Below are 20,709 nucleotides of genomic sequence, written 5' to 3' on the forward strand. Positions count from 1 at the left end.
GAGACCGCCATGTTGGCATAACATATTATGACAAGGGGAGGATGAAACAAATGCTTGCTGTGTAAAATGCTAAACACATTTGGAAAAAAAAAAGTTTTTCAAGCTCAATCTGACCTCAGCCAGAGGGGGTAAGAAGTCTGAAAGTGGAAACCTTTCCTCATACATTCAAATTCAATGATGGGTGGGTGGGGGAACAAAACCGCATTTGTTCGTACATTGAATTAGCGGTAGCTGTAATAGCTTAACTAGCATGTTTTTTTATTTTGAGAAAAATTAAAATAGTAATACGTTTACTCCAATGTTTCTTTTCAGCTCAAACCAGTTTGCAGAAAGACATTTGACTGAAAGTAGGCAAAGATTTAAAATATATTTACATAAAAAAAGATAAACAACCAAGAAATTAAGCAGTTCACATTCACATGACGCTCAAAGATGAGATGCAGCCAATTGTCTCTGAGAAGCATTTACAGTTAGCGTGTGTATTAATGGCTGCACAGATAAAAGTGTCCATAGTTTAATGGAGAGTCAATAATAAATATGGCAGTGCATCTGATGTTAAGCAGATACACAATAATCAGTCCAATGCATGTGCCATGTTTGCATTCTCTGAGCAGAGGAAGATTATCCTCCTGTGAGAAGAGTTTTTCTCAGGTGTCTCAAACTGTCCATTTTCAGCAGGGTGGCAAGCAAACAATTCAAAGGTTAGACTTGGGTCCAGAATTGACTGGGATGGCCCTGAGCTCAGTCCGCATGCAAAGGTACTCCCCTATTACCGCCATCAACGCCATGCAGGCCAAGTTGACGAGCCACCAGGACAGCGAGGAGGGAAAGTGAGAATTATAGATCCAACAGCTGATCAAATGGAAGAAGTGCACCGTGACGGTGAAGTCCAGGCACTGCTTCCCTCGGCGAATGAAGAACCACAAGCCCAGAGCGCTGCAGCAATAACACATTCATTATTATTTAATACTGAGCATACAAAAATACAGTAAGTTCCACATATAGCCTATTATGTTTTTATGATGATATGATTATAAAGCCTCACCAGGTAAGAGAGTTCAAAACGAACGCCATCATTGAGAACCTGCCTTGCATTGATGCAAAACCAAGCATCTGATAAAGATATAAAAATAGTGTCACCAGGCATACAAACACAGCAAAAAAATTAAAACGGGTTAAAATAAAGCGCACTGACTTCATAGCTGAAGATCTGGTCCAGTGAACCATGTGTTTGCACCAGACTGTCCACTCCTGCCAACCACAAGCCGAGAAAGCTATAGTAGATGCACTGCATCAACACAATTTGAAACACAATGAGAACAGGGTCCCAGATGTAGCTTCGGAAGTGGCTACCCATTGTGGACTGAAAGTGCAAGTCCAAAGGATGCTTTTAGCTGTTAGCAGACGTGCCATCCACGGTGTTTCAATTGCAATATCTGGGGGGGGAAGAAACATGTATCAAATAGTATAAATATGTATCATATTTTCATTCTTTTCTTATAAAACTTAATAGACATGAAATGCTATACATCTTTGTGGCACTCAAATACAGAGATTAGTTCGATTTGAGAGGAAAATGAGGGATTCACTTAGCAGCCCAGAGAGACCTTGTTTACCTTAATGGTCATGTGTCAGACCTTTGCGTAAAAGGAGACCAGCAAAATCCCAACCCTTAACTTTTAAGGATGAAAAAATATATATAAGACATTACACCGATTTTATCGGGCTGATCGGTATCGGCCGATATTTAGCATTTTATGCTGCTCGGCTTTAATGTCATAATTCGCCAAAACAATCAATGACGTCATTGATCGGCTCCGCAAAAGACATTTACTCCGCGTCGCTGCATGCACAGTATATTTGAATCCAAAAGCTAGTTTATTTTTAGCCTTGTCGGGTGTCTTTTGACATAATATTGGAATATCTGACGGCCAATAAAGTTATTTAAAAAAAAAAAAAATAACACGTCGGCAGCGTGGAACAGACAACACGTCTGAGACAGACAGTACGTAATGCCCGGATCAAACTACAACACAAATTTGCTCTTTCACGATTGCACTGTCAGACTACTGTAATAAAATCTTGTATTCCGATCACATCGCGTTTTCTTTTACGATCATTAGGCTTTATCTTGTCAACTCAAATGCGATTAGATACACTCGTTACCGTGGCGACGACAACAAGAGTGGAGCGAGCTGACTATTATAAGGACAAAATGGGGAATCATGCTCTAAAGTTTCGGAGTGGGTGAAGTAATTTAATTAAAAATAAAGTAATTTAATTACAGTAAGTTAGCACCCATTATTTCTGTCATGTAATGTTGGTTTGACCTGCCTGATTAGAATACACGATCTGACTAGAGCAGTGATTTCCAACCTTTATGGAGCCAAGGAACATATTTTACAATTGAAAAATCTCACGGCACACCAACAAACAAAAATGTCACAAAAAGTGGATACATTAATTACTGTATGTACTTCCTACCATCTAATAGAAGACCATTAATTCCTTCTGTCTATCACTTTGCCTCACTGGCATAAATAGAGGAACGAAGATACATTATTTATTGTAAATATATTTTTGGAGCAATTAAGTACACAAGTATATAAAGTACTAAAGCAGTATATAAAGCATTGACAAATTACTATCGCTCTGCCTCTGGCCTTGCAAAATAAGCACATTTTCTAATCTCAGAAAAAGACGACATTAGGACAATTCGTATTAGTTCTCATACATTATATTACACGTGTGCCTAATATAGAGGCGACGAGCGAATACATCGATGTTATGGACGTTGGTATCGTGTTCATTGTCTTACAAACAGTTTAAAGTGTTTGTTTTAAACGACAATAACTAGTTAGGACGGGCAAACACTCTGGGCTAAATTGAGAGTGCGGACAAGGCTGAAGCTAGCTAGACGGTAATTAAACGAGTTCAACAATCGGCCAATGCTATAGGAGGTAGCAACATACAATGCAATACAATGTAATACACATACATTACAATAGAATATAATACAATACGAATGTGTGGCTTTCAGTACGAGCCAATGAGCATATACGTTTTACCACGGTGGTTTAGGCGTACAAAAACACGAACTATCACGACTAGTGGGGCTACTCACTAAGAGAACAACCGGAACACGGAACCGACCTAAACATTGAAGCTCGAAAAGACGACCCACTAAAATAATCCAAGGACTGTCTTTATACTCCTTACTAGTTTGGTAAACTCCAGGCCTGCGTTCCAACCAGACAAGTCCAAAAACCACAAGTCAAGTCACAATGCTGAACCGTAAACGTTCACGAACCGGAAAGAAAACTTTGCAGCTGAATAACGTCTTTCACAATAAAACACACTATGAGCCAACGCGTTTCCTGTTTATTCCCTATGTGACGATTTACGGATAATCTAATCTAATCAAATCCAATTTATTTATAAAGCACATTTAAAAAAACAACACAGTTGACCAAAGTGCTGTACATCAGAGGATATAAAATATAACACTGTTTACAAAAACAGAATACAATCACAAAATAATTTTTTTATATATATATATATATAAATATATATATATATATATATATGGAGACTCGACTGGAGACTGTCATAGTCTGTGTTTTGCTTTGGGTTGTGTTTAATTTGGTTCCATGTTTGCCTGTGTTCCATGTTTGTCGTGTGCTCATTTGGTTGATGTGTGTTGGTTGATGTGTCCACCTGTTCTCGTCTACCTTGTGTCGACCAATTAGCTCTCTCCAGCCACTCGTGTCTTTTCCAGGTGTTCCTCGTTGTCTTGTCAATCTGTTTGTATTTAGTTCTCTGGCTTCTTTCAGCTCTTGTCGGTTCATTGTCGTTGTCATTTGTCTTTGCAGTATGTCATTGTCAGGTGTCATTGTCTCTGTCTGTGCCATGTCATAGTCGCCAGTTGTCGCTCAGTTATTTCATCAGTCATATCTTGTTTCTTGTTTTGGGTTTACTCAAGGGTTTCTTTGTTACTTTGTGTTTGGACTTTTTGGAATTTAGCATTTAGACTTTTTCATGATCCTTGTTTTCCTTTGTTTTTTTGGAATTAAATATAATTTGTATATACTCTTTCACTACTGTGTTGCCTCCCTGCTTCCCTGCACTTGGGTCCTCTATGTTTTTGTCTTGCCTTCCTCACCTTCGACCAAACCCCAAACGTGACAGAGACCAGCGCAGAAGTGCCAGTACCCAGTCCGGCGTCCACCTCATCATGCCTTGTGCCAGCCCCCCAGGGGACACTGAATGAGATGTGAATGTGCGAAATATGTGCAGTGTGAATAATAAAAATGTGTTAAGTGTGTGAAGTAAGAGGCTAGACTCCTGCAGGCTGGCCCGGCCCGACCGGCGAGAAGACCACCGAGAACCCCATCCCCCGGCGACCACAGAGAACCCCCTCCCCCGGCCACCACCGACCACCACCCAGCGATGAGAAAAGGGTACAGAAGGCAGGCCCGTCCAAGGCAGGAGGCGCCAACACCCTACCATAGGCCCCAGGTCAGCCGGGGAGCCCAAACAGCCCAAGCGAAAGAGGGGTGACTCCCAGCACGGCTCCCAGCCCCCCACCCAGAGACCAGGACGAGGCCCACAGAGTGGGGCCAGTGGGCACCTACCCGGTGGATGGAGAGTACCCCCGGAAAAGGACCAAAGGCCCACACCGCCAATCCAGAAGGATAGGGGTTCAAGAACATGAAAGTGATGCTTTGGCATCAGCAAAAGTCTAAAATGAGAAGATATGATTTGGTCACATTACATTACATTAGATTTCTGTATCCCATTCTTTCCCAGCCAGACAAGAATCACGCTTCAAGGTTCACCATTTTAATAACAGAGGACCAGTTTTTCTTAGTTATCCATTTGGTTATTATGTCTAGCAGAGATAATTTCAAGTGTTATATACTGTATGACAAAATTTTGCCATTGATTAATGTTGATAGCTTGTTTATCTTAATAATTGTAATTATATTATATTTATTATTTTCAATTACTACTTGTATTACTTGTGTAATTGACAAATTACCAAATTAAATAAAAAAAATGTAACGATTCAATGCAATTGTAGAGTTAGAAAATATCTTGCATGATGCAACAAGCATCATGTTTTTAATGATTTTTGGTTTTGGTTTTTTTTGACAATTATTACTTTTTGGTGAATATTTGTGACAATTATTGAATTTTATGAATATTTTTTACAATTAATTTCTCACAGTTTAACCAAAATGCAAGATATCTGCAAGATTTGACCTGTAGTTAGTAGTGGACTCCCATTGCCAACTACTACAGCAATCAGAATGAGAAAAAGTGTTTTCATTGATTTTTGTGAATAGTTTTGACAGTTAATTGCACATTGTTTCTCTTAAAATGAAAGATATCTGCAAAGTTTGACCTGTAGTAAGTAGTGGCCTCCCATTGCCAACTACTACAGCAATCAGAATGAGAAAAATTGGTTTTATTGATTGTTATTCATTTCACCACGTTATTCATTTCACCACATGTAACTTGTAGTTGGCGAATGTCAGGCGAATATCAAACGTACGGCTGACTTTCCCTCGCTGCGCTGCCAAAGTTGTCATATCTCTTTTAATTCATAAATATGGCCGCAGCTCGTAGCTGGGTGGTGCGGCGCCTGATGAGTATGCATGGCCTGTGGCAGATATTATGACGCCATCAAGAAGCGTTTATCGTGATAGGTCGGTAGAGTCCAACGCTCTCCCTTGGGCCAAATCTATACCTTCTAACTAGTATACCATGTACGTGCCGCTTAGTGGACTGTTGAGCATTTAGACCCGTGCTGTTGTGCACCTTTATTGGGATACACAAATTACCAATTCCATAGTATCTGCTTGATATCTTTTTGGTGAATCACAATTGAAATCCACTCTTAGTACAAAATATGGATATATCTTGTATGTGATCCATGCTCCTTTCACAAAGGCACAGAACTATGGATGTTTCTATGGGTGTATATACTGTTTCCCAAGAGTATCAGAGGTGATTACACAAATAAGAAAATGGTACTGACGACAAAAGTACAGAAGTTAATAACTTCCTAAAGCACTTCTCATCAACGGGTAAGGTTATAATTCCAAGGTAGACTCAAGTTACCTGTATATTTACTATGCTAAAATGTGAATTAAGTGCAATTGGCTTGCGACCAGTCCAGGATATACCCTGCCTCTCGCCCAAAGTCAGCTGGGATAAGATACAGCTCACCCATAAGCCTAGTGAATATATAAGCAGTGCAGAAAATGGATGGATGGATGAAATTTTTATTTAAATATTACCCGGACATAGACTTTTAGGATGGCTACAATGCAACCCCTATAACAGATGATGTCGATTGCCATTATTTCCTATGGACAAAATTAACATAAAATCTAAGAAAATTAAGTGCTCAATATCCTCCCACCAGATCATGATAGTGTATAGGGTCCAATGTACATATAAACTAACAATAGAGAACGTAAGAGACTTTAGCCAACCAGGAACTCCCTAAATACAAGCAGCACATTGACTGTCCTACCAGGGAAAATAACATTTTAGACTACTGCAATACCACGCTAAATAACACATACCGTGCCATACCTCGCGCAGCCCTGGGCTCGTCTGATCACTGCTTAATTCACTTAATACCAACATACAGGCAATAACTTAAATGTGCGAAGCCTACGGTGAAAACAGTGAAAAAGTGGACCAACAAAGCAAAGATAGAACTTCAAAGCTGTCGAGATTGCACAGACTGGAGTGTCTTTGAAAATTCAATTGGCAGCCTGGATGAATATACGGATACTGTCACATCCAATATCAGTTTCTGTCAAGCGGTGTGTGTACCAACAAAGTCGTTTTGTACTTTCAATAACAACAAACCGTGGTTCGCTGCCAAACTTAAGCAACTTCGATCAGGCTGAAGAGGATGCATATCGAAATGGGAATAGTGCCCTGTATAAACGCGTTAGAAACCAGCTGACTAAAGAAATTAACATTGCAAAGAGAAACTATACAGTAAAGTTAGAAAAACAGTTCACCACTAACGACTAAATCAGCCTGGCATGCATTACAATCGCTAACCAATTACAGGCGGCCAACCCCCCAAGCTGAGAACAATAAAAGACTAGCCGACGACTTGAACACCTTCTACTGCAGATTTGAAAAGCACACTTTTATACCTCACACCCAGCAAGCCGCACCACCAACAACCATCTCACCTCTGACTTCTGCGTTGACCATCCACGAACAGGATGTGAGACACATCTTCATACAACAAACTATTAACAAAGCGGCAGTCCCAAACCTTGTGTCCGCATCCTGCCTCAAAGTCTGCGCGGACCAGCTCGCTCCAGTCTTCAGACAGATCTTCAATAGATCTCTGGAACTGTGTGAAGTACCATCCTGTTTCAAACGCTCCTCCATCATCCCAGTCCCCAAGAAACCTGCAATATCGGGTCTGACTGACTACAGGCCCGTCGCCCTGACATCTGTGGTCATGAAGTCCTTTGGAACGCCTCGTGCTGGACCACTTCAAGAGCATCACAGGTCCCCTGCTGGACCCCCTGCAGTTTGCCTACTGAGCAAACGGGTCTGTGGATGATGCAGTCAACATGGGACTGCACTTCATGCTAGAACACCTCAACAGCGCAGGGACCTAAGCGAGGATCCTTTTCGTGGACTTCAGCTCTGCGTTTAACACCATCATCCCCGAAGTCCTCTCCTCCAAGCTTCTCCAGCTCAGCATCTCGCCTGCCATCTGCCAGTGGATTTACAGTTTCCTGAAGGGCAGGACACAGCAGGTGAGGCTGGGGGAGATCACCTCATCCACACGCAGCATCAGCACTGGGACGCCCCAAGGTTGTGTCCTTTCTCCGCTGTTCTTCTCTCTCTACACGAACGACTGCACCTCAATGCACCTGGCTGTCAAACTCCTGAAGTTTGCAGATGACACCACTGTCATTGGCCCTCTGATGGCCCTCTTAAAATGCCCTTCCTCAGGTAAGCGTTATCGAACATCAACAACAACAACAAAATAATTTATTTGACAAAAATGTCCGGTTCTGAAAAACCAAACTGTTAAGATCTGGCCATTTCAAATGTGATTCATTACAAAATGTGTATAAATATCCATACAATTCTATTATATTCGATAAATTAGGTTAATGCAGTGATTTGATTGACACTGTCAGATAATATTACTTTAAGTGGCGGCTGTGGCTCAGTTGGTAGAGCGGGTCAGCCAGTGACCGAAGTGTTGCCGATTTGAGTCCTGGCTCTGACTCTGCTATTGAAGTGTCCTTGGGCACAACACTGAACCCCAATTTGCTCCCAGCGGACCTAGCAGTGTCTTGAAATGCAACAGCACCCTATGAATGTGTGTGTGAATGAGTGAAAGTGAGGCTTCGTAAAGTGCTTTTGGAACTGTATGGCGTTATACAAGTGCATTCCATTTGCCATTTTAACAACATGCTTATTACAATAGTTGTAATTTATATTATACAAAGAAGTTGTAGTTTCTATTGTTTCCCTCCTCTCACTGTGCGAAAAAGGTACCCACGATGTTAGAGTAACCTTTCACTTATGGTGGGGCCCCAACTACTATTGACCAAAAAACAAATTGCTTATGCTCAATTATAGTCTGATACGTTTTTATTTTGTTTTCTTCCAGTTGCAGTGCCATCCATACAAACAGTTGCCATACTTTCATTGACAATCCTTTGGTATATATAGAGACAAGGGGCAACTACAGTATATAATGTCATCAGCATACAATGCTTTAGAACAAAGAAGGTCCATTTATGGACTGATGGGTGGATGGTACTGGATATGATGATGAATTTTCAATGAGAACAGATAAGATTTGTGTGAAAGACCAAGTGTCAAATTGGTAATATATTAAAACATTGTAAGCTTACCTCCTATCAAACATTATCTTTTTTTTTTCTTTGACTACACAGAGAGTAAAGGTCCAAGGTTCATTTAAAGCCCTGGAGCACATGAATCCTTTAGTCATTTCCAGAACATGATAGTTAACTCATTTGGGCTCAGTAAGCCTGTGGAAAAGCAGTTCAAATACATCACAGAATATTTTCTCGTTTCTTCACTGATGTCTATTTCCAGGATAGACTTAGCATAATGATTGGGAATCGTGCGCGAGTGGCAGTATACCGTCATCTCATAGGGAAGCAGCTGCCTTCCTATGTTGGCCTACACAGGAAACTTTGCTGGTTGCATAGTACTATAGGTAAGAAAAATATGTAGCGTATATAGTACTGCACAAATGTTTGTGTTGTGTGTCATACACATAATCTTTGCACAGATGTAATTATTAAGGTCCGATATCAATAATATACACAATGTCCCGAAGTGATAAAAAGAAAGTATTGCCGCTTGTTGTGGGCACCCAGAACATTTTGATAACTCCTGCTACCAATACCGGGACTTTACGAAAAAGAGCAGGCCTCGTGAATGGTGAGCGAGGAAGATGGCGTATCTGGTAAGTACTTGTTTTCAGTTCTCGGTTGTACTTTACTTTGAACCAACTGAGCAATGGCATTAGCCACACATTCTGCCTCTTGCTCTCTCTCTCTCTCTCTCTCTCTCTCTCTCTCTCTCTCTCTCTCTGTCGCTCTCTCTCGCACAAAAAAAATAATAATAAGGGCGGCACGCCTATGTGGAGTTTGCGTGTTCTCCCCGTGCCTGGGTGGGTGCCAGTTGAGGGTGTACCCCGCCTCCTGCCCGATGATAGCTGGGATAGGCTCCGGCACGCCCGCGACCCTAGTGAGGAGAAGCGGCTCAGAAAATGGATGGATGGCTGGATAATAATAAGTGTGGCAAGGGATGTTTGATATTCATGTTTGTTAGAGATACAAGCCTTGGGTTTCAGCTAAGTCGAAGTTCAGGTTGTTCTTGATTCCTTTGTTTGGATTGGTTCTACTTGTAATAGCAGGTGTTATATACCGCTGAGTGGTCTGTTTAGCATTGTTATTTGGACCCGTGCTGTTGTGGACCTTTATTGGGATACACAAATGATCAATGCCAAAGTATCTGCTTGATATCTTTTTGGTCAATCACAATTTAAATCAACTCTTACTCCAAATTGCGGATATATCCTGTGTGATCCATGTTCCTTTCACAAAACACAGAACTGTGGACGTTTTTAGGCGTGTGTATACTGTTTCCCAAGGGTATCAGAGATTTTTTTTTTTTTTTTGTTATCCTGTTTGGCGGCTAGGTCAAGCAGAAAGGAGGATCTGTATGCCCTTTATGCCAGAACAGTCTTACTGTGCCACAGTGGAGTTTTTAAGAGTTTTTTATTCTGATGGATTTATATTGAAAATTTCAGTTAGACAGAACAAAGTTTTAAAGGGGAGTGACAGAAATCACTAAAGGGGGAGACAGTGAACAGATAACTAAATAATATAGGAAGAGAAGGCAACAAAAGACAGGACACTAGCTAAAAGGAAGATAAGGGGATAACCCTAGGGGTGTAGTGCTACACCCAGTAAAAGAAGGACAGGACAATATAGGATTGGACTGAACAGGACAAGGACAGGAGGGGAAGCATGGAGGACAGAGGTAGTGGACAACTGACGGGTGATGGGAGTGACGATTTAAATTCCAAACATCCATAGAAACAGAGTGCAAGTGTGGGGATACCCAGGAAGTTTGCATAGTTATGAGTTACTTATTGCAATGAGTGAGTGGCCGCACACCAAGCAAATAAGTCCCAGAGGTGAGTATCTGCAGACACCGTCTCGCATACACAATAATCGTCAGATGTGAGCTGTAATAGCTGCGCTTGCACCACGAGGGCTGAGGACCCCACCCCGCCCACCCGAGAGCGGCGGTGGTTTCCTGTGCACCGGCCCCACCGAGGCACCCAAAAACTGGCCACCCGAAGGAGGCCGCAGGGGCCCAACGCCATTTCTGTATGATTAATGTTGATTCTGTAGGTTTTGCGATGAGTTTTTTCATGAGGACTGTGCCACAGTGTTACAAGCATAAAATATATGAAATAATGCGACACAGGATAGATTAAATAGTCTCATGCTGGATAGTTTTATTTGATCTGCAAGAACCAAGATTGAAACAAGTTCATTCTTCTGCTTGAGGCCGTTTCAAAGTTGGAAGCCGTTTTGATTAGAAAGGGGAACACCAATATATGCTACAGGTATCAGAGATGATTGCAATGACAACAGTAGAAATACAGAAGCAACTCACGTCCTAAAGCACTTATTATCAAAGGTTAAGGTTATTACTTCAAGGTTATTACTTCAAGGTTAGACTAAAGTTACTTGTATATTTATAATGCCAATGCTAAAATGTTAATTAACTGCAATTGGCTGGCGACCAGTCCAGGATGGACTCTCGCCCAAAGTCAGCTGAGATTGGCTCCAGCTCACGCATAACGCTAGTGAAGATATAAGCAGTCCAGAAAATGAATAGATGGATGAAATTTTGATTAAAATATTACCTGGACATAGACTTTTATAATGGCTGTAATGCAACCCTTACAATGGAAGAGTTCTATGTCCAATATTTCTAATGGGGAAAATTCATTTAAGATCCAAGCAAATCAAGTGCTCAATATCCTCCTACCAGATTATGACAGTGTTATATGGTCCACTGTAAATATAAACTAATAACAGAGAATGCAAGGGACTTCAGTCAAGCACGTGTTTCTATTTGACTGGCACATACAGCAGTTTAGCCAATAAAAACTGCCCTGGAACCCTTTTGGATCACAGCCATGAGTTGCCTAAAGGCTGTTGAAGAGTAGTACTAGAGAGTGAACATTACATTTGTCTCTTCACATTTGCCCCTACAGCGGTTCGATGGAGGACCGGCTCCACTCCAGCTCCTATACTAACAGCCACTCCAGCCCGTGCCCTGGTGGACGAGCAAATCAGCATCAAAGCAGGTTTTCTGCCACAGCACTGTCCAGTTACATTGTGCGCACAAATGCGCAGTGAGGATGGTGACCTGTGGGAGGCGTTTGGCCACTATAACACAAGTGCAGATGGCACTGTCAACCGTGAGTCATGCTGAACACATACTGTTAAGTGACAGTATATTGCATTTGTGTGCAATTTCTTTTATAACTGAAACGTTCACCACTGACATAGCTCTATATACTATATATATATATATAGATAGAAATGCAATAGAAATATATATATATAGAAATGCACACTGTATTACAAAACGGCGGCATGGTAGACGACTAGATCGAGCATCTGCCTCACAGTTCTGAGGACCGGGGTTCAATCCCCGGCCCTGCCTGTGTGGAGTTTGCATGTTCTCCCCGTGCCTGCATGGATTTTTTCTCCGGGCACTCCGGTTTCCTCCCACATCACAAAAACATGCGTGGTAGGTTAATTGAAGACTCTAAATTGCCCGTAGGTGTGAATGTGAGTGCAGATGGTTGTTTGTTTGCATGTGCCCTGCGATTGGCTGGCAAGCAGTTCAGGTTGTACCCCGCCTCCTGGCCGATGATAGCTGGCATAGGCTCCAGGACTCCCGCGACGGATAAGCAGCTCAGAAAATGGATGGATGTATTACAAAACAACAAAAGACACGAGCAGTTAGTTAAAATGAATACGATGTTGTGAATTCAGTTGTGACTGATAGAAGTTATTGGCTAAAATGACAATTTTATGACACATGTAGCTGCTTGTGATCTTCCGTCTAGCTGCTAATTCCTTTATTCTCTCTTGTGCCTTCAACAGTGGCTCAGGATCATTCCGTGGGTGGTTCATATTTGGGATGTGAGCCAATGGGTCTCTTCTGGGGCCTGCAACCTGCTCCTGGGGAAAGGGTTGGCTTAAGGCAGGTGGACAAATAGGCATCTCATTTGTAGTGGTCTTGTATTGAGTTCTTAGCTGCTAGTTGTGTGATAACCTCATGTCATTTGGCCTGTTGTTTCTCTTTTTTTTTTTTTTTTTAAAGGTGACATTTGTTAAACAGTCAAAATACAAACACAGTGAAATCTTGAGATACGAGTTTCATTTGTTCTGCTTGTAACTTTAATCATCTCATTACTGTCCAGGCCCCCACCCCACCCCAAAAAAAATTTTGGTAATGAATTTTGTAATGAGGAAAGTAACCCTGTGCAAAACTATACTTTACAAAAACATAGTAACAACATAATAAAATTGAATGTAAAAAAAATTATAGTTTGTGCATCATGATTACTCCATTGCGGCTCCCTCTGGTGTGTGCAATCTGGCCACCGGGGGGTAGTATAATACATGCATACAAATGAGGAAGAGTTTCACAGTAACTCACAGTAAATTGGTCATTTTTAAGCTACAGTAAATAAGCTACAGTAAATTGGTCATTTTTCGCAGAGGATAAATAATAGATGCCTGTGAGTAGTGTTGTGTTAAAAAAAATCATTGCTTGTAGCATTATATCATTGCCACGTTGATGCAATTCCATCAATATCGTTTTGCATTGTTTGTTAGACAAATTACGCAAATGATTTCCACAAAACCTTGTAGGGTGGCGCATGGGCCAGGAAAATAGCCTCTCGTTTAAGTGAAGATCTGGTCCTGGTAAAATAATTTGAGTACATTTTGAGAAAGAGAATTGTGCACACTCCCATTGTTTTCCATTAGCTAAGTAGTCTGCTTACTAACAAAGAGACGGAAAACAAAAACAGGAAATCAAATCGGGTACAATAAGTTTTGCAAAGTGCTGTATGAACTAGTCAAAGCCCATCTTAACTTTTTTTAGATTTCTTTTTGTAATGAATTAATAGACATATTCATTCACTTACCATGTATCTTTAGCCTATAGTCCACAGGACCAAAGACATACTGCTACCTCATGTCATTTGTTATTGTTGCCATCAATCTGTAAAACACAATTGTTTTTTGCAAAGGTTGCGGATGAAGAATGTTGAGATTCCACTCACAGTGGACATTTCCTTGATGGAGGGCCACGTGTCTCCCAGAGAGAGAGAAAGCGCTGAGCTGGCTGTTGTAACCACCGAGCGCTGGTTCGTGACACCAGGTGTTCAAAGAATAGATATTCGCCAAAATGGAGTTGTGGGAACGTTATTCCTACCACCGGGTGAGCACAAATGTGATCTGAAAACATGTATTCTTTTCTGTGTCTTTTCTATGATATTGCTGCACTTTCTCGACAGGCCCAGGCAGGTTTCCAGCCATGGTGGACTTGTGGGGTATGGGTGGAGGACTAGTGGAGTACCGCTCAGCCATGATTGCATCCAGGGGCTTTGCGAGCTTCTCCATCGCCTACATGGAACACAAGGATCTCACGGTCCAACTAGATATTAGCGGTGCGGATGCATATATGAAGGCAAGATCTCCCTTAGGTGGCATGAGGGGTTAAAAGTTTGAATAATGGAAGGCTCCTTTTTGAGCAGGGATTTTTTTCCCGTGGCACACCTGGTGATTTTTCATGGCACACTGGTTGGGAATCACTGCTTAAGAAGACATTAAACAGCTAGGGCCTCATTTACTCCACCCCCATACAAAGCACCACCATTGATATTTCAAATTGAACTTCATTTATCAAATGACCAAACCTGTCTCACAGTTCTTTTTTCTTTTTTTCCCCCTTTTTTCCAGAAAGCATTTAAGATCCTTCGGGATCATCCTCAGGTCTGTGGTGACCGAATTGGTATCATTGGTCTCTCCTACGGAGTCTACATGGCCCTCCGAATGGCCACTCTCCTTGATTTGAATGTACGTTGCACAGATATGTACAGTATACTGTACTTTAAAGTCTGGCCATTGCTTCTTGAATTTGCAAAGTCAAACCTTTACATGAATGCAAATTTCACATGGTTTGTCATGCGCTGTGTGCAGTGTTGGAGAGCAACAAATTACATGTAATGAGATTCAATTAATGGCAGGGGACATTGAGTCCGAGTGGACCATGTTCCGTGCCTCCATTGCTGAGGCGGCCAACCGGAACTGTGGCCGTAAGGAAGTCGGTGCCTGTCGTGGCGGCAATCCCTGAACCCGTTGGTGGACACCAGCTGTGAGGGATGCCGTCAAGCTGAAGAAGGAGTTCTACCGGGCCTTTTTCGCATGTGGGACTCCTGAGGCAGCTGATGGGTACCAGCTGACCAAGCGGAATGCAGCTTTGGTGGTTTCTGAGGTAAAAACTCAGACGTGGGAAGAGTTCGGTGAGGCCATGGAGAACGATTTCCGAATGGCTTCAAGGAAATTCTGGTCCACCATCCGGCGTCTCAGGAGGGGGAAGCAGTGCACCATCAAAACTGTGTATAGTGGAGATGGGGCGCTGCTGACCTCAACTCGGGACGTTGTGAGTCGGTGGGGAGAATACTTCGAAGACGTCCTCGATTTCACCAACACGCCTTCCCATGAGGAAGCAGAGTCTGAGGTCTCTGAGTCGGGCTCTCCTATCTCTGGGGTTGAGGTCACCGAGGTGGTTATAAAGCTCCTCGGTGACAGGGCCCTGGGGGTGGATGAGATTCGCCTGGAGTTCCTAAAGGCTCTGAATGTTGTGGGGCTGTCCTGGTTGACAGGCCTCTGCAACATCGCGTGGAAATCGGCGACAGTGCCTCTGGATTGGTAAACTGGGGTGGTCCCCCTTTTTAAAAATGAGGGTGTGTTCCAACTACAGGGGTCCGGTTTAGTGGCCTCAGTATTGCATCTCTGCTTTTTGCAGATGATGTGGTTCTTGTTGGCTTCATCAAGCTGTGACCTCCAACTCTCACTGGAGCGGTTCGCAGCCGAGTGGGAAGCGGCTGGGATGAGAATCAGCACCTCCAAATCTGAGACCATGGTCCTCAGTCGGAAAAGGGTGCGGTGCCGTCTCCAGGTTGGGGATGAGATCCTGCCCCAAGTGGAGGAATTCCAATATCTTGTGGTCAAGGGAAGAATGAAACGGGAAATCGACAGGCGGATGGGTGCAGCATCTGCTGTGATGCGGACTTTGTATCGGTCCGTCGTGGTGAAGAAGGAGCTAAGCCGAAAGGCGAAGCTCACGATTTACCGGTCGATCTCCATTCCTACCCTCACCTATGGTCACGAGCTGTGGGTCGTGACCGAAAGAACAAGATCCCGGATACAAGCGGCCGAAATTAGTTTCCTCTGCAGGGTATCCGGGCTCTCCCTTAGAGATAGTGTGAGAAGCTCGGTCATCCGGGAGGGGGTCAGCGTAGAGCCGCTGCTCCTCCGCATTGAGAAGAGCCAGATGAGGTGGCTCGGGCATCTGATTAGGATGCCTCCCAGACGCCTCCCTGGTGGGGTGTTCCGGGCACGTCCCACCGGGAGGAGACCCCGGGGACGACCCAGGATATGCTGGAGAGGCTACATCTCTCGGCTTGCCTGGGAACGCCTCGGAGAGATGGAGGAAGTGGCTCGGGAGAGGGAAGTCTGGGCTTCTGCCCCCACGACGCGACCTTAGATAAGCGGAGGAAAATGAATGAATGAATGAATGAATAATGCAGTGTTAGCAGTGAGAAACCAAGTGGTGACAATGGTGTTGGCCTAATATTCCAAAACTTCACTCTACTCTCCAGCCATCCTGTTTGGTTTGTATAAATGGCCCAGCAGGAAGCAACATGGAGCTCACACAAACCCTTTGCAAGCCTAAAACATCTGAAAGGTATTTGAAAGTCATAGTTTAAATTTGAGGTTGTAGAAACACATTGTTTGATGCAGGGTTGTTGGGTGCTTCTCAAGCTCCCTTATAGAATATCATCTATGTTTTCATATTCTGAGATTGCTAAATAGGAATGAACCTTTACAAATGATATGATGTTTTCTGTTACATCATTTTCAGTGACCAAAGATTTTGGCCACGGGATAAGGCGGGCTATCTCAGTTTTAGAGAAATGTCTTCGCCCAGCAACTACTCCCCTGGCACCCAAGTGAAGGTGATGTGACGTAGGGCTGCACGATATTAGAATAAAATGGCATTACGATTTTTTTTTTAAACCTGCGATATATATTACGATGTGAAATAATACAGGATCGGTGTTGGAAAAGTTCATTTTCTATGCGAACTAATTCAAAGTTCAATTCATTGTTCCAAAAATGAACAAATTCAATTCATAATTCAAAATTTTGAACTAAGTTCAGTGGTATAAAAATGAATTAGTTCATAGTTCTTTTTTTTCTTTTTTTTTCAATACGTTGCTGACGGGCTATTATACTCAAAATACTGGTGTTTCTTTTCCCCATTGTTGCCACCCATTCAGTCCACATTGGTAATCAGCTGCAGCTTTCACCCTACAATCTCAAAAACATGTGAACAAATTTGTTACTTGAATAGTCTTTTGAAATGAGGAATTAAAACAAAAACATTATTCCCCCCCCCCACCCCCCCCCCTTAATGTTCAAACAAAAACATACAACACAGTATGACAGGAACGATGGACATTGATAATATATATATATATATATATAGGATATATATATATATATATATATATATATATATATATATATCTCCAGCTCCAGCACGCCCGCAACCCATGTGAGTATCAATGGAAAAGAAAATGGATGGATGGATGGATTTTTCCACGAGGAAAATCCGCAAAATTCCATCGATCCGCTGACTTTTCACAGTCCTGACAATCTTTTAATCTTTTGAGCATGTCCCAACAGGTCCTTCTGCTGATATTAATAATAATAATAATAATAATAATCAACATCATCATCATAATAATAATAATAATAATAATAATTCACTCTATATTACAGTATACCAACAACGCAGCAGACCCTACGATGTGACTATTGCACACACGTACATCGACATGACGATGCTCAAACAAAATACTGTGCAGCCCTAAGGTGAAGAGTATCTTGGTAAGTACAGTTTGAAAGAATAGAAAAAAACTTGAAATGTGTCTCCTTGCAGATAGAGAACCTGACCTGTCCATTGATGTACATTTTGGGTGAAGATGACCTGAATTTTCCAAGTACCAAGAATTCGCACCTGGTATGTTCAGTTCATATTAGTTTACCTCTTCCCAGTAGATTTGGATGCACATTTATAATTAATATAGCTGAAGTTTTGTGTTTTTCAGATCGAAGATGTCCTTAAAGCAGCTAGGAAATCCCACCTGTATACATGTTTGTCATATCCAGGCGCTGGCCACCTGATTGAAACACCTTACACACCACACACAAGACTGTCTATGTGGAAACTCAAACCAAGAAAAAGTGAGGTCTACAAATTACCATTAAATTTACCACAATGGACTCTTAGCACGTAATCACTCGCATTGCCGAAATACAGCTCAGTCCTTTCAGGTATTGAAAAATTTTGTTATTTTATACGCAGTCTTGACAGAACTTGCCCAAACTAATCATCACAATAGTACATAGTCTTTGTAGGTTCAAAGCACCAAGCAGCAAATTAGAGAACAGCTACAATGTATGCCTCTTCTTACATCCAGTTATGAAGGTATAAGTCAACTTTCTTCCTTTTTTTAAATTCTGTCCTGTTCGGCTGTTAGTTCAAGCAGAATTGAAAATCTGTATCCCTTTTATGCCAGAACTGTTTTATTGTGTCCCAGTGGAGTTTTTAAGCTTCCGCCGTGGTATTATAATTGAGGTTTATTGAGAATCAGACTTGATCAGTCGAACAGAACAAGGTTTCTAGAAGGGAGAGAGAAAGAAAGACAAAAGACAAAGCACTAATTGTAAACAGGATGAGAGAAGTCAGTCATTACATTATCTACAACAATGAAACATTAAATATGAGTGTTGCATGGGGCTGTAGTGCTACACCCTGTGGGGGAAGGACAGGACAAGATAGAACAGGACAAGGTCAGGAGAAGAAGCATGCAGGACAAGGGTCGTGAACCCGGCTGTACAACTGAAGTGTGGTGGCATTAATTATGTAAATTATAAAAGTCGACAGGACGAGAGTATAAGTAAGGTTTTGCCTTTTGAAGTTGGTTCCTAACCGTATCTATCGGATTAATTGCATATTCTTCTGTGAGGTGTTTAATTTTTTGCCTCAATTCCATTCTCCAATTTATGTTCTTGTTTTTTCTTATACGAAGAATATGATATGATTCGACCTCTCAAAACAGCTTTCCCGGTTTCCCACAACAATTTTCTTCCTAACGTTGTGATTACGTAAGATATAGGTTACCGTTATCCTGATAAACAATCCTGGTTAGTCAATGACTGTGCGTTTGGTATTGAATTAATGTTAGTATGAACCCTATTTCCAGTTATTAAGCAGAAAATAGCTAACATTGTGTTCTATATGTATTTAAGTTCTTGTATTATTGCATTATTTGTGTCAAATAAAGACAGACAGACATGGGAAGTATATCTTTTTAAATGATTCGTATTTCTCCTTTTGAAGTTTTCATGCACTACGCTGTTTAGGAAAGCAGGTTCTGAGATAGAGAAATACACATTATCATGAGTGAGTTCAACATCACTGGGAAATCTGTGGTTGCTTAAAAACGGTTGAATTTGGATGGTAATGTGCACATTGGAACACAATTTTCATGGTTTTGTTTCTATCGCTTTTGGACTTTAAAAAAAAACATTCCTTCATAAGGCTCATACTCGGCTGATTACTCGAGACTAAGAATACATGGATGGCTGTCATAGTTTCCAGAACTGGAAGAGGGTAAACCGTATTTTACACGATGGATATGACGCAAAGAGTCCATTCTTGTCAAGTGTGTCCATGAACAATCAGGCACTCGATTGTAATACCACAGGTGTCCTTGTGTGTAAAGTCAAAATACAGTAAATGACCCCTCCCCTGTTGTGTTTCCCCTGCAGTTCTTGCTCTATGGGGGGGTCACGTCGCACCCCATGCTGCTGCACAGGAAGATTCTTGGAAGAAAATCCTGAAGTTCTTGGACAAACATCTGAGGGCGTGAACTTGATTTGCATCCAATTTTATCGAAATTAAATGCAAAGTCATCCTTGCCACAAAAGCTCACAGATTCACCACAAGGAGGAGATGTGCAGTCATGATGGCAATGAACGAATCTCTAATGCGATACAGTACTTAGTGGGAAAAATTACCCAGTCAAGAAACAACTGCATTGGCTCATGTTGTGACTGTTATATATATTTTCCTGGTATTTATGAGGTAGCTTTGCAAGTATTTCTCACATGTTTATTTATCACAGCTTTAGCTTCAAATGATGATTTATCGGTGATATAGATTCTGATTAAACCTATTTTTGACTCTCATTTAAATAAATCACTTATCACACACAGCTCTCATCGTAATGTGCTGTATTGCTGTTCAACAGCGCTGAAAACTATGACTACATTAATAAACATACCCATAAAAAATAAACATTCTTGCTGTACATTCTTGTGGATTTTCTGTTCAGCCACAAGTGTAAATGAAAGATGACACGTCTCTAATTGTGTATTTCACCACATTAATAATTTTGTGTTGTCAGTCATTTGAATATTTCTTAACCTAAACCATGATCCCATACTTTGGAGCTGTTGCGCAAAAAAAATTGTATTTTCATTGTACTGTAACTCATACATGAGTTGATCAATGATTTGAATGTCCAAAATTTGTATTTTTTTTTTTCTATTTTCTGCTTAATAACTGGAAATAGGGTTCATACTAACATTAATTCAATACCAAACGCACAGTCATTGAACATGATTTGCAAATCATTGTATTCTGTTTTCATTTATGTTTAACACGTCCCAACTTCATTGGAATTGGGGTTGTATATGTGCC

The 20,709-nt window shown here is 41.5% G+C and overlaps 2 protein-coding genes across 3 annotated transcripts; one reads left to right on the plus strand and one right to left on the minus strand.

Moving 5' to 3' along the window:
- Positions 1 to 232: 232 nt before the first annotated feature.
- sys1 (SYS1 golgi trafficking protein) lies at positions 233 to 3,306 on the minus strand. 2 transcript variants are annotated; one of them, XM_061688930.1, is made up of 4 exons: positions 3,220 to 3,306; positions 1,196 to 1,436; positions 1,046 to 1,113; positions 233 to 936 (listed from the first exon to the last, which is right to left on the minus strand). In XM_061688930.1, exons 2-4 carry the CDS (start codon positions 1,355 to 1,357, stop codon positions 696 to 698), a joined length of 471 nt encoding a protein of 156 aa, XP_061544914.1. In that variant the 5' UTR covers positions 1,358 to 1,436; positions 3,220 to 3,306; the 3' UTR covers positions 233 to 695. The 2 variants fall into 2 exon arrangements, with proteins under 2 accessions (XP_061544914.1, XP_061544913.1); XM_061688929.1 differs by having other exon boundaries at positions 3,154 to 3,299.
- A 5,838-nt stretch (positions 3,307 to 9,144) lies between these two features.
- Positions 9,145 to 19,876, plus strand: LOC133409198 (peroxisomal succinyl-coenzyme A thioesterase-like). The gene is made up of 11 exons (XM_061688904.1): positions 9,145 to 9,253; positions 11,840 to 12,046; positions 12,741 to 12,840; positions 13,898 to 14,088; positions 14,165 to 14,337; positions 14,610 to 14,726; positions 16,535 to 16,620; positions 16,798 to 16,891; positions 17,881 to 17,961; positions 18,050 to 18,185; positions 19,776 to 19,876. Exons 1-11 carry the CDS (start codon positions 9,145 to 9,147, stop codon positions 19,874 to 19,876), a joined length of 1,395 nt encoding a protein of 464 aa, XP_061544888.1.
- Positions 19,877 to 20,709: the final 833 nt, after the last annotated feature.

This window comes from Phycodurus eques, chromosome 10 (genome assembly GCF_024500275.1).
Source record: "Phycodurus eques isolate BA_2022a chromosome 10, UOR_Pequ_1.1, whole genome shotgun sequence".
In the NCBI taxonomy this organism is placed as follows: Eukaryota; Metazoa; Chordata; class Actinopteri; order Syngnathiformes; family Syngnathidae; genus Phycodurus; species Phycodurus eques.

Excerpts from the sequence above, each read along its gene's own strand:
- sys1 (XM_061688930.1), bottom strand. The coding sequence starts at position 1,357 with ATGGGTAGCCACTTCCGAAGCTACATCTGGGACCCTGTTCTCATTGTG. Across the intron at positions 1,114-1,195 it reads ACCAGATCTTCAGCTATGAA|ATGCTTGGTTTTGCATCAAT; the intron begins GTCAGTGCGCTT and ends TATCTTTATCAG. Across the intron at positions 937-1,045 it reads GTTTTGAACTCTCTTACCTG|CGCTCTGGGCTTGTGGTTCT; the intron begins GTGAGGCTTTAT and ends TTATTGCTGCAG.
- LOC133409198 (XM_061688904.1), top strand. The coding sequence starts at position 9,145 with ATGATTGGGAATCGTGCGCGAGTGGCAGTATACCGTCATCTCATAGGG. Across the intron at positions 14,089-14,164 it reads AACGTTATTCCTACCACCGG|GCCCAGGCAGGTTTCCAGCC; the intron begins GTGAGCACAAAT and ends CTTTCTCGACAG. Across the intron at positions 17,962-18,049 it reads GTACCAAGAATTCGCACCTG|ATCGAAGATGTCCTTAAAGC; the intron begins GTATGTTCAGTT and ends TGTGTTTTTCAG.